Source organism: Gymnoscopelus microlampas (assembly GCF_963454915.1).
Source record: "Gymnoscopelus microlampas genome assembly, chromosome: 15".
Classification (NCBI taxonomy): domain Eukaryota; kingdom Metazoa; phylum Chordata; class Actinopteri; order Myctophiformes; family Myctophidae; genus Gymnoscopelus; species Gymnoscopelus microlampas.
The window spans coordinates 45500707-45518687 of record NC_139952.1 but is presented as its reverse complement, the minus strand read 5'-3'; the positions used below and the strand labels follow the sequence as shown (position 1 = coordinate 45518687).

The 17981-nt window shown below is 42.2% G+C and overlaps 1 protein-coding gene across 7 annotated transcripts in view; it reads left to right on the top strand.

The window, feature by feature from the left end:
* clasp2 (cytoplasmic linker associated protein 2) overlaps positions 1 to 17981 on the top strand; it is a 151808-nt gene that overhangs the window by 25843 nt on the left and 107984 nt on the right. For all 7 annotated transcript variants that reach the window (XM_084080579.1, XM_084080581.1, XM_084080578.1 and 4 more), the window contains exons 3-6: positions 8020 to 8123; positions 10113 to 10204; positions 13248 to 13323; positions 17281 to 17378. In XM_084080579.1, the coding sequence (XP_083936705.1) occupies positions 8020 to 8123; positions 10113 to 10204; positions 13248 to 13323; positions 17281 to 17378 (370 nt within the window). The remainder of the gene's footprint in view (positions 1 to 8019; positions 8124 to 10112; positions 10205 to 13247; positions 13324 to 17280; positions 17379 to 17981) is intronic.

Genomic DNA, 17981 nt, shown 5'->3' with positions numbered 1-17981 from the left:
CATTACGACACCATCAAGGCACCGCCAAAATACATTTTAGTCGACTAAGTCAACTGTAGATTTAGTCGACTATAATCTTATGATATTTAGTCGACTAAAACTAGACAAAAACTGAAACATTTCAGATGACTAAAATATGACTAAAACTAAATGGAATTTTAATCAAAAGACTATGACTAAAACGAAATCTAAATTTGCTGTCAAAATCAACACTGTGTCTGACCCGGTGCTTACATTGGGCCGTAGCCACACCGGAGGTATCGAGCACACTGGGTGCGTAAAAAAAAATACCTGTTCAAGCGTCTTTCAGAGCTCAGTTCTATTTCCGAGCGTCAACAACGCGACGCACAGATCATCCACAATGAGAAAGGTAAAACCTCTTTATATATTTACAACTAGGGATGGGTCAGAATATCGTTTGTAGGATAAAAAATATTAATTAAAAAAAAAGAAAAAACATCCAAACCCTGCCCTTAGTAATTACATTTTAGAGGATACTTAGTAATACATATTTATTTATTCTCTATTTTGCGTTAACAGGAAGTAATTCAAAATTTAATTTTAGGGACTTTTGATCATAACAAATACACAAAAATGGATTGACCGTGGGTATGCCACGTCTTTAATGGTTTAGTTACAATAATGTAAAAGATGTACATGCTACTGTCTTTGTTTATTTCTGAAAATCAGTTTATAGGCCAATGCAATGCTGTTATTGTAACCTAGGATGGTCATTTGATGAAAAAAAACTAAACAAATCCCCAGAACAATTTCACCCAAACAAATCCCACGCCAAATATATATATATATCTTTTAATGTTTTATTATTAATGAATTAATACAAAATTATTTAAAAGAGGGGGCGTGGTCGAATATTCGAATAATCGGTATGCTGTAACTTTGACACATCCCTGACTCTTTATATATTTCAAACTTGTAGGGCAGTGGTTACGTAGATGTATGGTTTGTTTTCACTAGTTTTTCTGTTCTACAAACACACAAGTCTGTTTTTAACCCATTAAGACCGGGAAAGCATCTGTCATTTAAAAACATTTTAACCACTTTAACCATTATCTTATACTTCAAAAATAGCAGATATACAAGCTCATAGCGCGACACCGAGTGCCGCGCTATGAGCTTGTAGATCTGCATTTTTTTTTTTAAATCAGGAAAATTAGTGCAAATCTTTTAATATATCATTTTTTTAAGCGAACATTGGTAACTCAAATCTTTACTTCTGGGAAGTCTACAAATGCCCTCTAAATCTTATGTTGTTATTATATAACTAGACCATACCCGTCGGCGCAGCGCATCCGTGGGGGGATATGCGCACATGATCTGGCAACCCGGGAGGCAGTTCGTCCCATAGCTGGGCAGGCCCGTAACCATGGCGACAGTGTTTGACAGAAAAACGCTAATAAGAAGCTGATATTTGATGAAATTGAAAAACGGGCTTCACAGTTGCGTTCAGATGGTAATGGTCAATGGCTGTGTGCAAAATCAGAGCAATTGGTCCAGCCAGTGAGGAGAACCGGGTGTCTTCACTCACGTACTCACCACCACTACAGAGGTTACTAGAATTATAGTATGATAAGTGTTGCTCAAACTGTTTCATGTCAAGGACCCCCAAAAAAAAGATTTGAGTTAAAAATGTTCGCTTAAAAAATATATATATATTCATAGATTTGCACAAACTTTAAAGATTTTTCAAAAATAGCCAGTGTGTCCATATTTGTGTGTTGTTAAAAAGCATCTGCTGTAGTGATGAGCGGGGCCGACCCGTAACCCGCGGGTCAACCCGCGGCGTGGGTGGTCGAGTCAGGATTTCAGAGGCAATTATGCGGGCTGCGGGTGAGCTCTCGCACGCAAAACAAAAAAAAAAAACTATTTTGAACAACATGCTTGTTTATTTAGCCCATGACAATGTTGTGCTACTGTAGACATTTAAAGCGACTTTGGGTTCTTAAAAGAGCGCTATTATAAATCTGAGCTATTATGATGATGATTATCTTTTTTTTCCCACCGCGGGTTGAGCCATAGATTTATACATGGGTTTGCGGGGTGGGTTGAGGCGGGTTGGGTTCCGTGGCGGGGCGGGGCGGGTCATGAAAAAACCTGACCCACATATCACTAATCTGCTGTATTTGAGATATTGCAATATTTGCAAGACCACAGCGTAGAGATAGAACTGAATCAAATCTAGATTAAATATCATCTTAGGCAGTTGGACACACACACACACACACACACACACACACACACACACACACACACACACACACACACACACACACACAGAGGTTAGAGGTTTGGGTTGTGTAGTTACCTTGCCATGATGTAACTCCAAAGGTGGGCAAGAAATAAAAAATAATTGCTCCATTGATTAGAAATTGATAATTCAAAATATGCTCCTCATTGACTTACATTGTACGGTAAAACTGCTCTCAAAGTCACTCTTTTAGCACAAAAACGAACGCAAACAAAGTTGATTCAGACAATATAGAGCATCACCAAACCCAGTACTGTTTTTTTTTTTTATAAAAATGTCAACTTCCTGTTGATTTTGCCATTTTTAATAAGTAGAAAACCCGGACTGGATCGGCGGATCGGGATCCGGATCTTCAAATAGTAAAATCAACAGGAAGTTGGCATTATTATTTTAAAAAAAAAACAGTACTGGGTTTGGTGATGCTCTATATTGTCTGAATCAGCTATGTTTGGGTTCATTTATGTGCTAAAAGAGTGACTTTGAGAGCTGTTTTACCGTACAATGTAAGTCAATGAGGAGCATATTTTGAATTATCAATTTCTAATCAATGGAGCAATTATTTTTTATTTCTTGTCCACCTTTGGAGTTACATCATGGCAAGGTAACTACACAACCCAAACCTCTACCAAAGTGGTCTTACCCTTTAAGGATTTTTTTTACTTTACTCCAGTATATCCCATTTCCATTACTTTTACTACATTTTCCAATATCTTTAAAAAAAAAAAAAAAATGAAAAAAGTAATTGAAAAAACACGGCTTCCTCACGTTTTAGAAGGACAATGTCGGTCACCAGAACCAAGGACGGGTGTTTCCGATGAATCTATCATGGTTCAAATGGGAGTTTGAAGTTACAATGGGTTTGTATTGGAAGGGTTTTAATGAGTTTATTGACTGTGTAGTTCCACCCAGCACTTTAAACCAGGCCATGCTTGTAGCTTTAACTACTGGTTCCAGTCCAGAGCCCCACCACGGTGCTGAGTGAGCGGCGGCGCGCGTTAGAAGCTTTCTTCACAATGCGCTCCGTTGTCGAGAGTCTGGAGGTATTTGTACTTTTGACGTAACAACTCTTGAGCCGTGCCTACTGCATTGTTGATCTAAGCTCTCTGTGTGTGTGTGTGTGTGTGTGTGTGTGTGTGTGTGTGTGTGTGTGTGTGTGTGTGTGTGTGTGTGTGTGTGTGTGTGCGCTAGTCCATTCATTGCGTTGTGACTTCCGTTCCCCCGCGACTCTAGTCTCACTTCAACTTTGCCCTTCCTCTAACCCATTGAGACCGGGAAAGCATCTTTAGCTAACTTTAGCTATTCAAAAATAGCAGATCTACAAGCTCATAGCGCGGCACCGAGTGCCGCGCTATGAGCTTGTAGATCTGCTATTTTCGAAAAATGTGTGCAAATCGTTGAATATATATGTTTTTTTAAAGCGAACATTTTTAACTCAACTCTTTGCTTCTGGGGGATTCTACAAATGTCTTCTAAATCCTAATAGTTTTTTTGAAAAAAACGTATGTTTCTATAATATCAGTGGTTCTCAAACTGTTTCATGTCAGCCCCCCCCCCCCCCCCCCCCCCCCAAAATGATATGTATTTGGCCTTGGACCCCCATCTCAAAATATGTTGTTCCAGGGACCACCCCAGAAGCACACATTTGAGTTAAAAATGTTCGCTTTAAGATAAAATATATATATTCAAAGATTTGCACTAATTTTCATGATAAGAAAAAAAAATAGCAGATCTACAAGCTCATAGCGCGGCACCGGAGCTTGTATATCTGCTATTTTTGAATAGCCAAAGCATAAAATAATGGTTAAAGTGGTTACACAGATGCGTTCCCGGTTTGAATGGGCTAAGATACACCAGCGGCAGCGCAGGTCTCTCTCTCTCTCTCTCTCTCTCTCTCTGGGCTATTCTTTGTCTCATAGTCTCTCTATATTTAGGGTGTAAATAGCCTGTGTGTGTTACCGTAGGTCACCCCATTACACACACCCCTGAAACCACACCTAATACACACATGACCTCATGTACATATTTCTGCTTCGGACATCATTGTGTGTGTGTTTGTGTTTTTATGTGTGTTATGTAAGAGGCTGCCCCCCTCTATATGCCTGTGGCAGGTGTCACCCATTGTCATTGTCACCAGCTTGAGACACACACACACACACACACACACACACACACACACACACACACACACACACACACACACACACACACACACACACACACACACACACACACACACACACACACACACACACACACACACACACACACACACACACACACACACTGCATAGCCTAAACCCAGTTGTTTGTGTGTGTGTGTGTGTGTGTGTGTGTGTGTGTGTGTGTGTGTGTGTGAGACATCTCTCTAAAGTCATGGATGTCAGCTCTGGAGTCTCTCTCTCTCTTTTGCTGCCCTGCCCTCTCTCTCTCTCTCTCTCTCTCTCACTCTTTTTCTCTCCCATCTTCTCTCTCTCGCTTTCCTCTCCTTGTTACTTGTCTAAACACACACACACACACACACACACACACACACACACACACACACACACACACACACACACACACACACACACACACACACACACACACACACAGAGCATGAGATCATAATGACTAATGAACAATGCTATTGAGCCATGGCACTCACTCAATATAAAGTGTGCGTGTGTGTGTGTGTGCGTGTGCGCGCGTGTGCACACGTACGTGCACGTTCTTGCCCGGCAGCACTCATAAGGTGGAAGTGAAACGAGCGCATCATCATCATCCTAAGAGCCTCTCATTGGCCACGGACGTTTCAGACGGAGTGCTGCCATTGGCCAGGCCAGCAGCGTCTGGCTCTCTTACTGAAAACATATCAAACAAAGAGCAAAGGAAGTTTAGAAGGAATGGATGAGCCACGTTCAGGGTGTTCCACAGGTGCCAGCTGTGTGTGTGTGTGTGTGTGTGTGTGTGTGTGTGTGTGTGTGTGTGTGTGTGTGTGTGTGTGTGTGTGTGTGTGTGTGTGTGTGTGTGTGTGTGTGTGTGTGTGTGTGTGTGTGTGTGTGTGTGTGTGCGTGCGCGCATGTGCGTTGCTAACTTCAGCAGATGACGTTATCTCTCTCTCTGTGACAATGCCCCCCTTGTCACTTAGTGTTTGAGGGCATTGTCCTTGTTTCCTAGGCAACCAGCTGTTGTGGTAACATTTGTGTGTGTCTCTTTTTTTACATGCGCACACACACACACACACACACACACACACACACACACACACACACACATTCCTATCCCAAAACATAAGTGGGCGAGAGTGATGTCACCTCCCATTTCATCATGTGTGAGAGGGAGTGAACATCTGAACGTGTGTGTGTGTGGTTGAGTTTATAGTAGTGGTTCTCAAACTGTGGGTCCCGACCCAGGGCTGTCCCAAAAATGATTTTCGGGGGTCCCCACTCCCCAGACGATTAGCTTAATGTCACGTACATTTTCAACATTGTTTTCAAACAGACATACAGTATAAGTGTACATATAGGGTATTTGCACATTGATTACTTTTGACCATTACTGCTTCAAGAGTAACTAACTATACTATGACAAATTATTGTTTGTTAAATTCTATATTATGAAACATTGGCCAAAATGTACGAATATTGCCTAAAGACTAAAATGCAAATGCCTCCACTCCTATAATACCAAGTGCTTGTGAGGGTGGGGTCCCCAGTTCAGATGTTATTATTTTGGGGGGTCCCCAGTTCAAATGTTATTATTTTGGGGGGGTCGCAGCCTGAAAAGTTTGAGAACCACTGGCTCTAGAGCAGTGGTTCTCAAACTTGTTCAGGTCAAGTACCCCTAAATGAGTGTGTATTTGGCCGCGGACCCCCATCTGAAAAGATTTTGTGCCAAGGACCCCCATCCAAGATTAAAGTTAAAAATGTAAAAAATATTCAAACATTTTCGAAGAACGTCAAGATTTTTTTGAAAATAGCTGATGTATGTAGGGCCCTGGTGGTCCCCGGACCCCACTTTGAGAACCCCTGCATTAGACCACGGACCACCGTAACTCTGAGAGTGTACAAATGGAACCAAATGGACCCGTAAGGGTCCATTTGGTTCCATTTGTACACTCTCTGAGTTACAGCAACATAAGGTTCCATTTGGTTCCTAACTATCCAACATTTATCTGGGTACCCCCTGGAACCCGCTCAAGGACCCCTGGGGGTCCCCGGACCCCACTTTGAGAGCCACTGGTTCTAGAGGACGTTTTCCTCACACATTGAATCCAGAGGCAGCAACTGTTCTTGTCGTCTGATGTTTTGTGCGGAGGAGAGAGGAGACATCAGGACAGAAAAACACTGCTCGTGGCTTTTATATGTTTTTGCTGACTCGGCACGAGTCACCGCACATTGAAAAGCACAGCAACTTAACTGTTACTGTATGCGTCAGACTGTTACCATCCAGAGCACATGTGAAAAAAATCAATGCCTGGCAGTGTTTCATGTTTACGTCTAAAAACTGTTTTCCCACAGGATGTAAGGCTAAGAGAGGGGGGGGGGGGGTGCATGGGGTGACACCCGGATTTGGGGATCTGGTACACTCGTGATCAAAAGAGCTTATTATAAGATTCCAGAGAGATATTTCAGGTCATGGTTAAACGTGTCTCGTTTAACCTTGCTTTAAGCCCTATACAATAGGGACAGCCATGTTGAAACTAAGTGGCTATAAGCTTAACCCCAGTTCTATCCTTTTAAACTCGAGGGTTAATAACTTTAACTCAATCACAAAAGTAAACACTTTGGTGAAATATACAAGTACTAAAGTATTGGCATCAAAATGTGCTTAAAGTACCAAAAGTAGTACTCAATATGCAGAATGCCCCATTACCCAGTTTTCAAAATCTTTTGAAAATGGCAGATCTACAAGCTCACAATGTGAGCAAAATTGTACTTAAGTACAGTACTTGAGTAAAATATAACTAGTCACTTTACACCACTGATCAGGACTGACAAAACTGTCTTCACTGTTCACCTTTTCAAGGATTAATTTCCCTTCCCTCTCTCTCTTGCTCTCTCTCTCTTGCTCTCTCTCTCTCGCTTGCTCTCTCTCTCTCTCTCACACACACACGCGCACACACACACACGCACACACGCACACACACGCACACACACACACACACACACAGCTGATAAGCACATCTCCTCCCTCCACATTCCTCATAGCTGCCAATGTTGACATCATGCTCACAGAGTGAACACACAGTGGAGTTATTGTTTTCCCTTTTTGTTCCACTAGGGGGCAGCATATGTTTTGCTTTACTATTTCAGTTGACTCCTGCTGACTTAATGGACAAAGCCACTGGTCTATTAGAGGTTCTTGGTTTACCTGTGATCCTAGTTTCCTGTGATCCTAGTTTCCTGTGATCCTAGTTTCCTGTGATCCTAGTTTCCTGTCATCCTAGTTTCCTGTCTCTCTGCATTCTATGTATTTGTTTTCTATGTATTTGTTTACCAGGAAAGTAACTAAGTACATTTACTTAAGTACTGTACTTAAGTACAATTTTGAGGTATTTTTTACTTGACTGGAGTATTTCCAATTTTCAGTACTTTCACCTCTACTCCGCTACATCTCTGAGGCAAATACTATACTTTTACTCCACTACAATTATTTGAAAACTTTTGAATGTTGACGTGAAATATTAACCTTTGTCTCTCTTCCTCTCTCCCTCTCCTCTCTTCCTCTCTCCCTCCCCTCACCCCCCCCCCCCACCCCCCCCACAGTGCTTCCTGCTCTAATAGACAGGCTGGGTGACGGTAAGGACCAGGTCAGAGAGAACAGCCAGGCTCTCATCCTACGCTGCATGGAACAGGTGGCCTCGCCTATGGTGAGAGAGAGACACACACACACACACACACACACACACACACACACACACACACACACACACACACACACACACACACACACACACACACACACACACACACAGTAAAACGATCAGTGTTACTTTAACTCTGAGAGTATACAAATGTTTCTGGATACTCTCAGAGTTATAAATATGATGATGAATTAACGCTGAGATTTTTACTGTGCGTACACACAAACATCATGCTCTATTCTATGGATACAGATACAGATGCATGTTGTTGTAGGGTGTTATAGCCACCTTATAGCTCAATGAACCGCTCAATGAATCGTAACACTGTGTTGAAAACCACCTCCAGAATTAAAATAATGCCAACCTAAAAGACTAAAGTATTTTAACCCATTAAGACCTGAAGCCAATTCTACAAATGTCTTCTAAATCCCAACAGTTTTCTGAAAAAAAAACTATGTTTCTATATCTGTGGTGCTCAACCTTTTTCATGTCAAGGACCCCAAAATTATATGTATTTGGCCGCCGACCCCCATCTCAAAATATTTAGTTCCAGGGACCCCCAGAAGCAAAGATTTGAGATAAAAATGTTCACTTTAAACAATATATTCAAAGATTTGATACTCGGTGCCGCGCTATGAGCTTGTAGATCTGCTATTTTTGAATAGCCCAAAGTGTAATATAAGGCTCAAATCAAAAAATGACACAGATGCGTTCCAACACTTAGGGTTTACCCTAGATAATGTCAATTGTATGTCAAATAGTGAGAATAGCCGATCTACAAGCTCTCGGTGTGTAGATGATTTCACTGAACGTGTGTCTGTTATTATGACATGCCCAGAATCGTGATGCCGGCGTTCATGTGGTTATTACATTGGGAGCAGTTTTATTTTTTTGCTGCCTTCTTTGTCGTGTCACTCAAATCACCAAGCTCCCCCTTGTGGCGGCTTGTTGCATAACAGGTGATTTGTCCAGCAGTCTGCAGCAGGATATGAAGAGGATATTGGAACAGAACAGAAAGGGACAGATCAATAATAATCCATGTGAATGAAAGCTCTTCCCCTGGGTGTGTTCTTTATGAAAAGCCACACAGGCTGAAAGCCTCTTGGCTCTGTAAGAGTGATTAAGGGCTTTACAAAGACAAACTTCACTCGACACGCTAGTCTGACACGCTAGTCTGACACGCTAGTCTGTCGTAGCGCGGCTCCGCTTCACAACGTGTCCAAACTAACGTAAATCAAATTATAAAAATACTCTGTTACAAGTAAAAGGCCTGTGTTTCAAAATGTTACTTGAGTAAAGGTACAAAAGTATTGGCATCAAAATAAATATACATACCAAAAGTAAAAGTACTAAAATGTTGGAAAATAGCAGATCTACAAGCTCGCAACGCGTCGCGTTGCGAGCTTGTAGATCTGCTATTTTCAAATAGCCTGTGTATAAAATAGGGCTAAAGTGGTTAATGTATGTTTTATAATGTAATCATGTATATCTGCAAAGTAACTAGTAAGTAAAGTTTTAAAATAATTGTGAAAACTTAGTAGAAGTAAAAGTACTTAAAATTGGAAATACTCCAGTAAAGTAAAAAAAAATACCTCAAAATTGTACTTAAGTACAGTAAATATACTTAGTTACTTTCCACCCACTGGTCCAGACTGCATGACTGTATTACGGAACCATTTGAAAATTGTGGAGGCAACGTCTGGCTCTCTCTCTCTCATACATTACTGATAGTTTCTGTAACTCTCTCTCTCTCTCTCTCTCTCTCTCTCTCTCTCTCTCTCTCTCTCTCTCTCTCTCTCTCTCTCTCTCTCTCTCTCTCTCTCTCTCTCTCTCTCTCTCTCTCTCTCTCTCTCTCTCTCTCTCTCTCTCTCTCTCTCTCTCTCTCTCTCTCTCTCTCTCTCTCTCCTCTCTCTCTCTCTCTCTCTCTCTCTCTCTCTCTCTCTCTCTCTCTCTCTCTCTCTCTCTCTCTCTCTCTCTCTCTCTCTCTGTGTGCAGTTTGTTTGGGAGAGGCTGATCCTGGGATTCAAACACAAGAACTTCCGCAGCAGAGAGGGACTCTGCCAGTGTCTCAGCGCCACCCTCAACACGTGAGTAAACTTCCCTACAAGTACTTCCTGGGGTCAGAGGTTAAAGAAATGGCGAGGGGGGGGAGAAGCGGGTGTTTTTAACTCTTTGACTGCCAGAGTGATAGTGTAATAGTGTCACACCACTGCCAGTGGAAAAAGAGCGAGTTTACTGTACCTTTGAAAAATCATGGAATATTCTCTGTGACCTCACGGACATCGCCAGTTAATAATAAAATTAATATTAAAATTAATATTTGTAACTATACCTTTCAAGACAGGAACCACCTTTGGGGTTCTTGTTGCTATGTACAGTATAGCAACATAATTATTTTTGTAATTTTTGAATAGATAGTTTTTCAGAAAACTTCGGTCAGGATTTAGAAGGCGTTTTTAGAATCGGCCTCAGGTCTAAATGGGTTAATAATGTTTTATAATAATAATAATGATAATAATAATGAATTGCATGTTTATGGCGCTTTTCTAAGTACTCAAACTTACTCAAAGCGCTTTACAATGGTTCATTCATTCATACAGGGAGGGGACATTGGGAGTCAGAGGTTAAAGAAATGGCGAAGTGAGAAGAAGCGGGTTTTATAATGCTCATTATGAATATGTTACTGTATCTCCAACACATGCCATCTGACACCAAATGATTCACACACACAAGTACCACAGACAATGTGCCTGCGTTTAGTTAAAACAGCAGTAATGAATGGTCTAAGAAAGAAGAAGAACCATGGTGCTACAGTACCATGCATATCTAATTCTTTATAAAGGATCTACCAGCATGTCTGCACGGTCAGGTGATAGATAGGCGTGTACACAGCCTGTCTGTTGACCACCTGAACTCTATTAGAACACTCAGTGGGCTAGAAACACAGTAGAGGATCACGCCAAGGATAGGGCTGTGTCACCATTACACATTTAAGTTGACCATTAATTGTGACTCAAATCATTGCGATTAACGATTTAATTGTGTGTTTGGCCATTGAACCTTATGAAGCCTTTAGGCCATAGGTCATAGTCAAAAGTAGCATAGAGCAGATATGACAAATAACTGAAATATACAAACACATATTTAATCATTTGTATACATGTCAAAAGAAGCAGAAATAGCAGATCTACAAGCTTACAACGCATCACTTTGTGATGCGTTGTAAGCTTGTAGATCTGCTGTTTCTGTTTGAAAATGTGTGAAAATCTTTGAACAAAATAATTGCCATTATCTCAAATAATCTCAATTACACGATTATGTAATAATTGTGACAGGCCTAGCCAGGGACACTGAGCCTCTTGTAGCGTAGTCTGTGTTTGTACTCCTGCCACCAAAGCAATCAGGTTTTCATCAGGTGGTGAAATCACTGAAATGCCTTCACACTGCATAGTAATCCTCTCAGGGTTAGAGCACTGATGGATAATAATCTCACCATTAGTGTTTCCCATCGTCAACTCAAACAAAGTGTTTGTGCTTACAGCTGTGTAGCTGTGAACTTGTAGTCTGCACTGTTAATAATCGGCTACTCTTTTCATGCCCATTAAAGGACAACTTTGTTTTTTTACAACCAAGGTTTATATTTTAGCTTGTAATTAAAGTAAATAAAAGATGAGTGTTATTTTTTTTTCATTTACTGCTTTCTATAGTTTTAGCAATTTTCACGATATTTTTTACAGTGGGCGGGGGCATTCTGTCCGGTGGCTAAATATGCCTTTTTTACTAAATAAAAAAGGTCCTGTGGTCTTTGATGGCCAGATGTGAGTTATTGGGGGCTAGAAGAGCTACTGAAAATAATAATAAAGAAAACGCCGGGTTATTGTATAAAAAAAGACATATTTAGCCACCGGACAGAATGCCCCCGCCCACTGTAAAAACGAAAAAGATTGCTAAAACTATTAGAAAGCAGTAAATAAAAAAAATGTAACACTCATCTTTTATTTACTTTAATTACAATCTAAAACATAAACCTTGGTTGTAAAAAAAACAAAGTTGTCCTTTAAGTAAGGAACTGTATCAAGCTTTTTTAAATGCTTTTCACAGTTCTCAAATCAGAACATCTCACTGCCCACATTTGGGTGGTGGTTGGGAACCACGTTGAAATAAAAAACAAGGTCACGCCACAAGCCATGGGCCTTTTGGAACCACACTGCTAATTTTAGCACCATTTTGCTAAAGTCTGGTGACACTGTTCCGCTAAATGCTAAGCTGTGCTACCTGATAGCGAGGCTGTGCTCATCACATAACTGTCCACACACACACACACACACACACACACACACTCAGACACACAGTTAGACCCTATGGGCAAGTAGACTGCACACACACGGCACAGCAACGCTCCAACAACTGGTAAAAATTGCTTCCAGAATGCTGCTGTCGCGTGTAGCCGCCAAACTTCACATGTGATGTGTGTTGCGTGTGCATTTTCACTTGCTCTTGATTTGAACGTTTCTGCAGTGATTTCATGTGACTTTGAGTCTCATGAGAAACACTCAGAGTGTTCTAGAACACTACAATACTGAACAATGCAAAAGTGTGTGTATACACTGAAAATAAAATGGTAATAAATACATCTTCAGAACTGCTGAACATGGGATTTTCTGGACGTACGGGTTTATGTTTCCCCTGGAAGCAGGAAACAGGGTTTGATACGTGATGTTGTCACGTCCTAAATAACAGCCGAGTCATTCGGAAGTTGTTTGGATTCCACAGAAGCCAGCATGTCTTCTAATAGAAGAATACGTCACAGACGCATGGAGAGCGTAGAGTAGATGGGCTATTTTTGGTTATTATTTTAAGATTAGACCAGGGGTCTTCAACAGGGGGTCCGAGACCCCTAGGGGGTCCTCAGAGTAACTACAGGGGGGCCGCCAAATCTTTGTGTGATAGGGACTTTTTTTACACTAGCCACTTGAACCCTAGAATCCCTATTCTGAGGGGAACATTAGCCGAAAAATAGCAGATCTACAAGCTCCTTTCACACTGTTTCACAAATCACTCGTTTAGGACTTGGTCATACAAACATTTTCAGGTTTTGTTTTGCTTTAAATCCGTGCTTGTTTGTTTCAGGTATGGCGCCCAGCCACTCAGCCTCAGCAAAATAGTTCCTCATCTCTGTACTCTGACAGGAGACCAGAATCCACAGGTGAGACTCCACTTTCCATTAACACATTCCATGCCAGAGTTTAATCTCATAATGTACTCACCAGTGCCAAGGTTTTATTGTTGTTTTTTTGTTTTTGTTCATGTCGCCATAGACCCCGCTAAATCCGTTAAAAATGCGCGTTCATTTGGTTCTACACACACAGGGGATCTGTGTGCGACGAGCAGTGAAAACCACATCCCCTTATGTTCCGCCATCTTGAAGTTACAGCGGTGAACGCTAGACAGTGATCAGCGAGGAGAAAAACATCAATCGAGATAATCGACTTTTAGGTTTCGTTCTAGACAGGAAACGGATGCGATCGAAAAAAACAGAACCCGTTTAGTTTCGTTTCCGGTCGTCCTACCGGAACCGGAAGGGGATCAAAAAATTCGGAAAGTGCACTTTTTTGAATTAACGCAGATTTTCATAATATCAACAGTTGGCGTAGATCTACGCGATTGGCACGTGGCGGCATTTAATCCGTGCGCTCAGGGCTGTATTTAGTCTCTCAGCAGCAGCCACAGTGAAGCTGACACTGATGACATTATTAATGTTATTAGACTTTACACCACTGAAACATGTCCCCTCAATGACAATACCCACTCACCCACTCACACACACACACACACACACACACACACACACACACACACACACACACACACACACACACACACACACACACACACACACACACACACACACACACGCTGCTCAGTGGCTTGTATCTCTGAGCTGAGATCTGCTTCCCCGCCCACACCCCAAATTCTCTACCCAATCATTATCCGCCCCCACACACACACTGTTCCAGCTAATCATGGGCCCCACTCTGGATGGACGGACCCTCCAGAACTCCCAGAGGTTGTTCTGTTCTGACAGCATCCCTCTCTAGCCAATCACAGCAGCTTTCACAACAGATCCAGCCACTCACGTACAGTAGCTCAAACTGTGACATCTACGAGCTGTATACTTGGTGACTTCACATCTGTGTGTGTGTGTGTGTGTGTGTGTGTGTGTGTGTGTGTGTGTGTGTGTGTGTGTGTGTGTGTGTGTGTGTGTGTGTGTGTGTGTGTGTGTGTGTGTGTGTGTGTGTGTGTGTTTCAGAACCCGTAGCCACTTAAGCCCCGTTTTTTACTTTGTCGTGCAACAGTATCGTACAGAAATGGCGTCATGTCAGGAGCTTGCAAGGTTGAAAGATATTTTAACACATTAAGTGCCAAAACCGTAATATTACGGTTTTGCAAATACACCCGTGGAGTGCCAACAATCCTAAAAAACGTATATATATACGTTTTTTTCTACCTTTTCGTTTTTTCCACAAGGGGGGGGAGGGGGGGTCTAGCGCAGCCCTGGAATCACCCATGAACACTCTAAGAAGTAAGGGACAGATGGATCACCGTGCCAAAAAATCTCGCTCCCATCCGCTTCCATTCTATTTCCTTGCTAAAAAACCTCTGTATCTCCTTAACTTTTTACAGTGGGCAAAACGAGTCATTCTCCATGCGCGATCGCTCTGCGATGGTGACTCGTGTGAGACATGTTGTTGTTTCAGGCTTTAGCCAGGAGCATCGCGCAACCTACACGCATGCATTTTTTTTCATGGATCGCTTGTCGTGGAGTCTACAGATTTAAACAGCACAGTGCAGCGCAGCGGTGAGATTTCTGGCGCCGAACGTAATCTGTTATTATAAAATTCTCACCCAATGTGTTAACATATATTTTTATGAACGTAAATGATGAACAGATGACGGGCTCCGCTCTGTCCTTGGAACAAAAAATATTTTGTTCCAAGGACCCCAGAAGCAAAGATTTGAGTTACAAATGTTCGCTTTAAAAATATATATATTCAAAGATTTGCAAAAATGTTCAAGATTTTTCAAAAATAGCAGATATACAAGCTCATAACGCGGCACTCGGTGCCGCGTTATGAGCTTGTATATCTGCTATTTTTGAATAGCCAAAGTATAAAAGGTCATAATTATTGTGATGCTATATTCACACATTTTGCTGGGTACCCCCTGGAACCCCCTCAAGTACCCCTGGGGGTCCCCGGACCCCACTTTTAGAATCAAGGCTATATAGCATTGGGAGGTTGTGGAATAGTTGTCTGGCCACGCGATACTGTGTCTACAGTATGGTAAGGTCAGTGTCAGAGGAGAAAGGAGTTAATCTGTGTGTGTGTGTGTGTGGGAAATGAACTGTAATCCCAGTGCTTTTAAAATAACCCCCTGCAGACATCCCCAGATTAACCATCCCAGACGCTAATACACACACATTAGACGCACACACATGAATGAACCAGACTCTTAAATGAGTGTTTGTGTGTTTGTGTGTTTGTGTGTGTGTGTGTGTGTGTGTGTGTGTGTGTGTGTGTGTGTGTGTGTGTGTGTGTGTGTGTGTGTGTGTGTGTGTGTGTGTGTGTGTGTGTGTGTCAGAGAGGTGAGAGTTGACACAGGTCACAGACTTGTTTGTTTATGTGTCAGGAGGAGGAAACAAGTTGATTTAAGAATAATAATAGTTTGACCTCAAAGCAGCAGCAGTGATCGGGCCCGTGCACGTCCGTGCACGTCAGGGCGTGCATGTGAGGAAGCCGCTGATGCCGTTAGCCGCGAAGCACCGTGATCTTTGTTTTCTGCACAGCAGAAGTAGACAGACGTGAATGAAAGTTCTCAGTCACCACAACTGATATTCAATCATTTAGATTCCATAGATGGAAGCCAGAATGTCTTCTATGGAAGCATGTTGAGGACCCCCTAAATTATATGTATTTTGGCCATAGACCCCCATCTCAAAAATATTGTTCCAGGGACCCCCCCAGAAGCAAAGTTTTAGTTAAAAATATTTGTTTAAAAATATATATATATATTCAAAGATTTGTACATTTTCAAGATTTTTCTAAATTAGCAGATCTACAAGTTCAAAGTGACGCACTATGAGCTTGTAGATCTGCTATTTTTGAATTAGCTAAAGTTTAAATACAGCCTGCCTGCTTTAAACACAAGGAAGCCATTGCTTGGCTTTGTGGATATGGGGAATGTCATGTGGCATTGATACCGTCTCTGTCCAAAAAACTGTTACTTTTCAGGATTAAAATTGCGGGTTCGAGTCCCGTTCCCGACGACCTTTGCTGCGTGTCACTCCCCATCTCTCTCTCTCTCCTGTCTGTGTAGCCCCCCAAAAAAACGACGACAAAAAAAGATTGAAAAAATGCAAAAGTAGCAGATCTACAAGCTCGAAACGCGACGCTTCGCGCCACGTTTCGAGCTTGTAGATCTGCTACTTTTGTTACTTGTGTGTGACGTTCATTTACGACAAAAACACTAAAAGTTAGAATATCGAGATAAGAGGTTTCTGATTGCGAACGCGCTTCGGCGCGCTTACTATGAAACCGTGCTCAGCTTGTGAGTGTGTCTGTCTCTCTGTGTGCAGCCAAGTAAATGTCCGATATAGACGTACCATACATCAAATGAAAGGTCTTTGAAAACTGAACACACCTGTCAAGGTTGCGTTTAAGCCCGCCCCTTCCCCCGGAAGCCACGCCCCGGAGAAGGCTCCTAAAAACCCACCATTGAAACCCCATGTTAAATGAAAAGTGCCCGAATCGCTCCCAAACTTTTTCTACCCCGCCTAAGTGGGGGTCTACGAACAAATACTTCGGCCTCGGATTTTGGCTCCGCCCCCCGGAAGTGGGTGAAACAGGCACTTCAAACACTTTGTTGAATTGTTCAAAAAGATTCAAAAAATTGTTTTGGGGAATTTGTATTTCTCTAAGATGCTCCTTTTAACGCAGATTTTTTTGGTATTTTTAAAAAAAAATTTCATTGGTTACTTTTTTTTAAATATTTTTTTTCATTATTATTTTTTTGTTTTGCGTTTGCTTCCCGCGTTCGCGCGTCTTACTTGTATACTAATGTTTGACTTTTGTGTGTGTGTGTGTGTGTGTGTGTGTGTGTGTAGGTACGCGAGGCGTCCATAGCGACGCTGGTGGATGTGTATCGTCACATTGGAGAGAGGGTCAGAGCGGACCTGGGCAAGAGAGGACTGCCAGCAGCACGGTGAGTGTGTGTGTGTGTGTGTGTGTCTGTGTCTGTCTAGTTGTGCTGATACACATTTGTGTGTATTTGTGTTTGTCCCGTGGTTTTGGCAGCGTGTCTGTCCCAGGCCACACCATGCACCAGCTCTCTCTCTCTCTCTCTCATTCTCTCTCACATACACATACACACACAAGCACACGCGCACGCAGAAACACACACACACACAGAGACACTTTATTCTCGACACAATACACACTGCGAGGGAGGGGGAGACTCAGAGAGAGACGGGGTGAACAAGTGCTTGGAACAGCCTACTGTGTGTGTGTGTGTGTGTGTGTGTGTGTGTGTGTGTGTGTGTGTGTGTGTGTGTGTGTGTGTGTGTGTGTGTGTGTGTGTGTGTGTGTGTGTGTGTGGGGTCTTTTAAGAGGCAACCGCTCCACTGAGTGGTCGCGTCGTCCTCTGGTCGTCGTGGTTACGTGTAATATGTCAGGAGTTATTCTAAGCACACACTCTCTCTCTCTCTCTCTCTCTCTCTCTCTCTTTCTCTGTGTCTATGTCTGTCTATGACTGCTCACTTCAGTGTGTGTGTGTGTGTGTGTGTGTGTGTGTGTGTGTGTGTGTGTG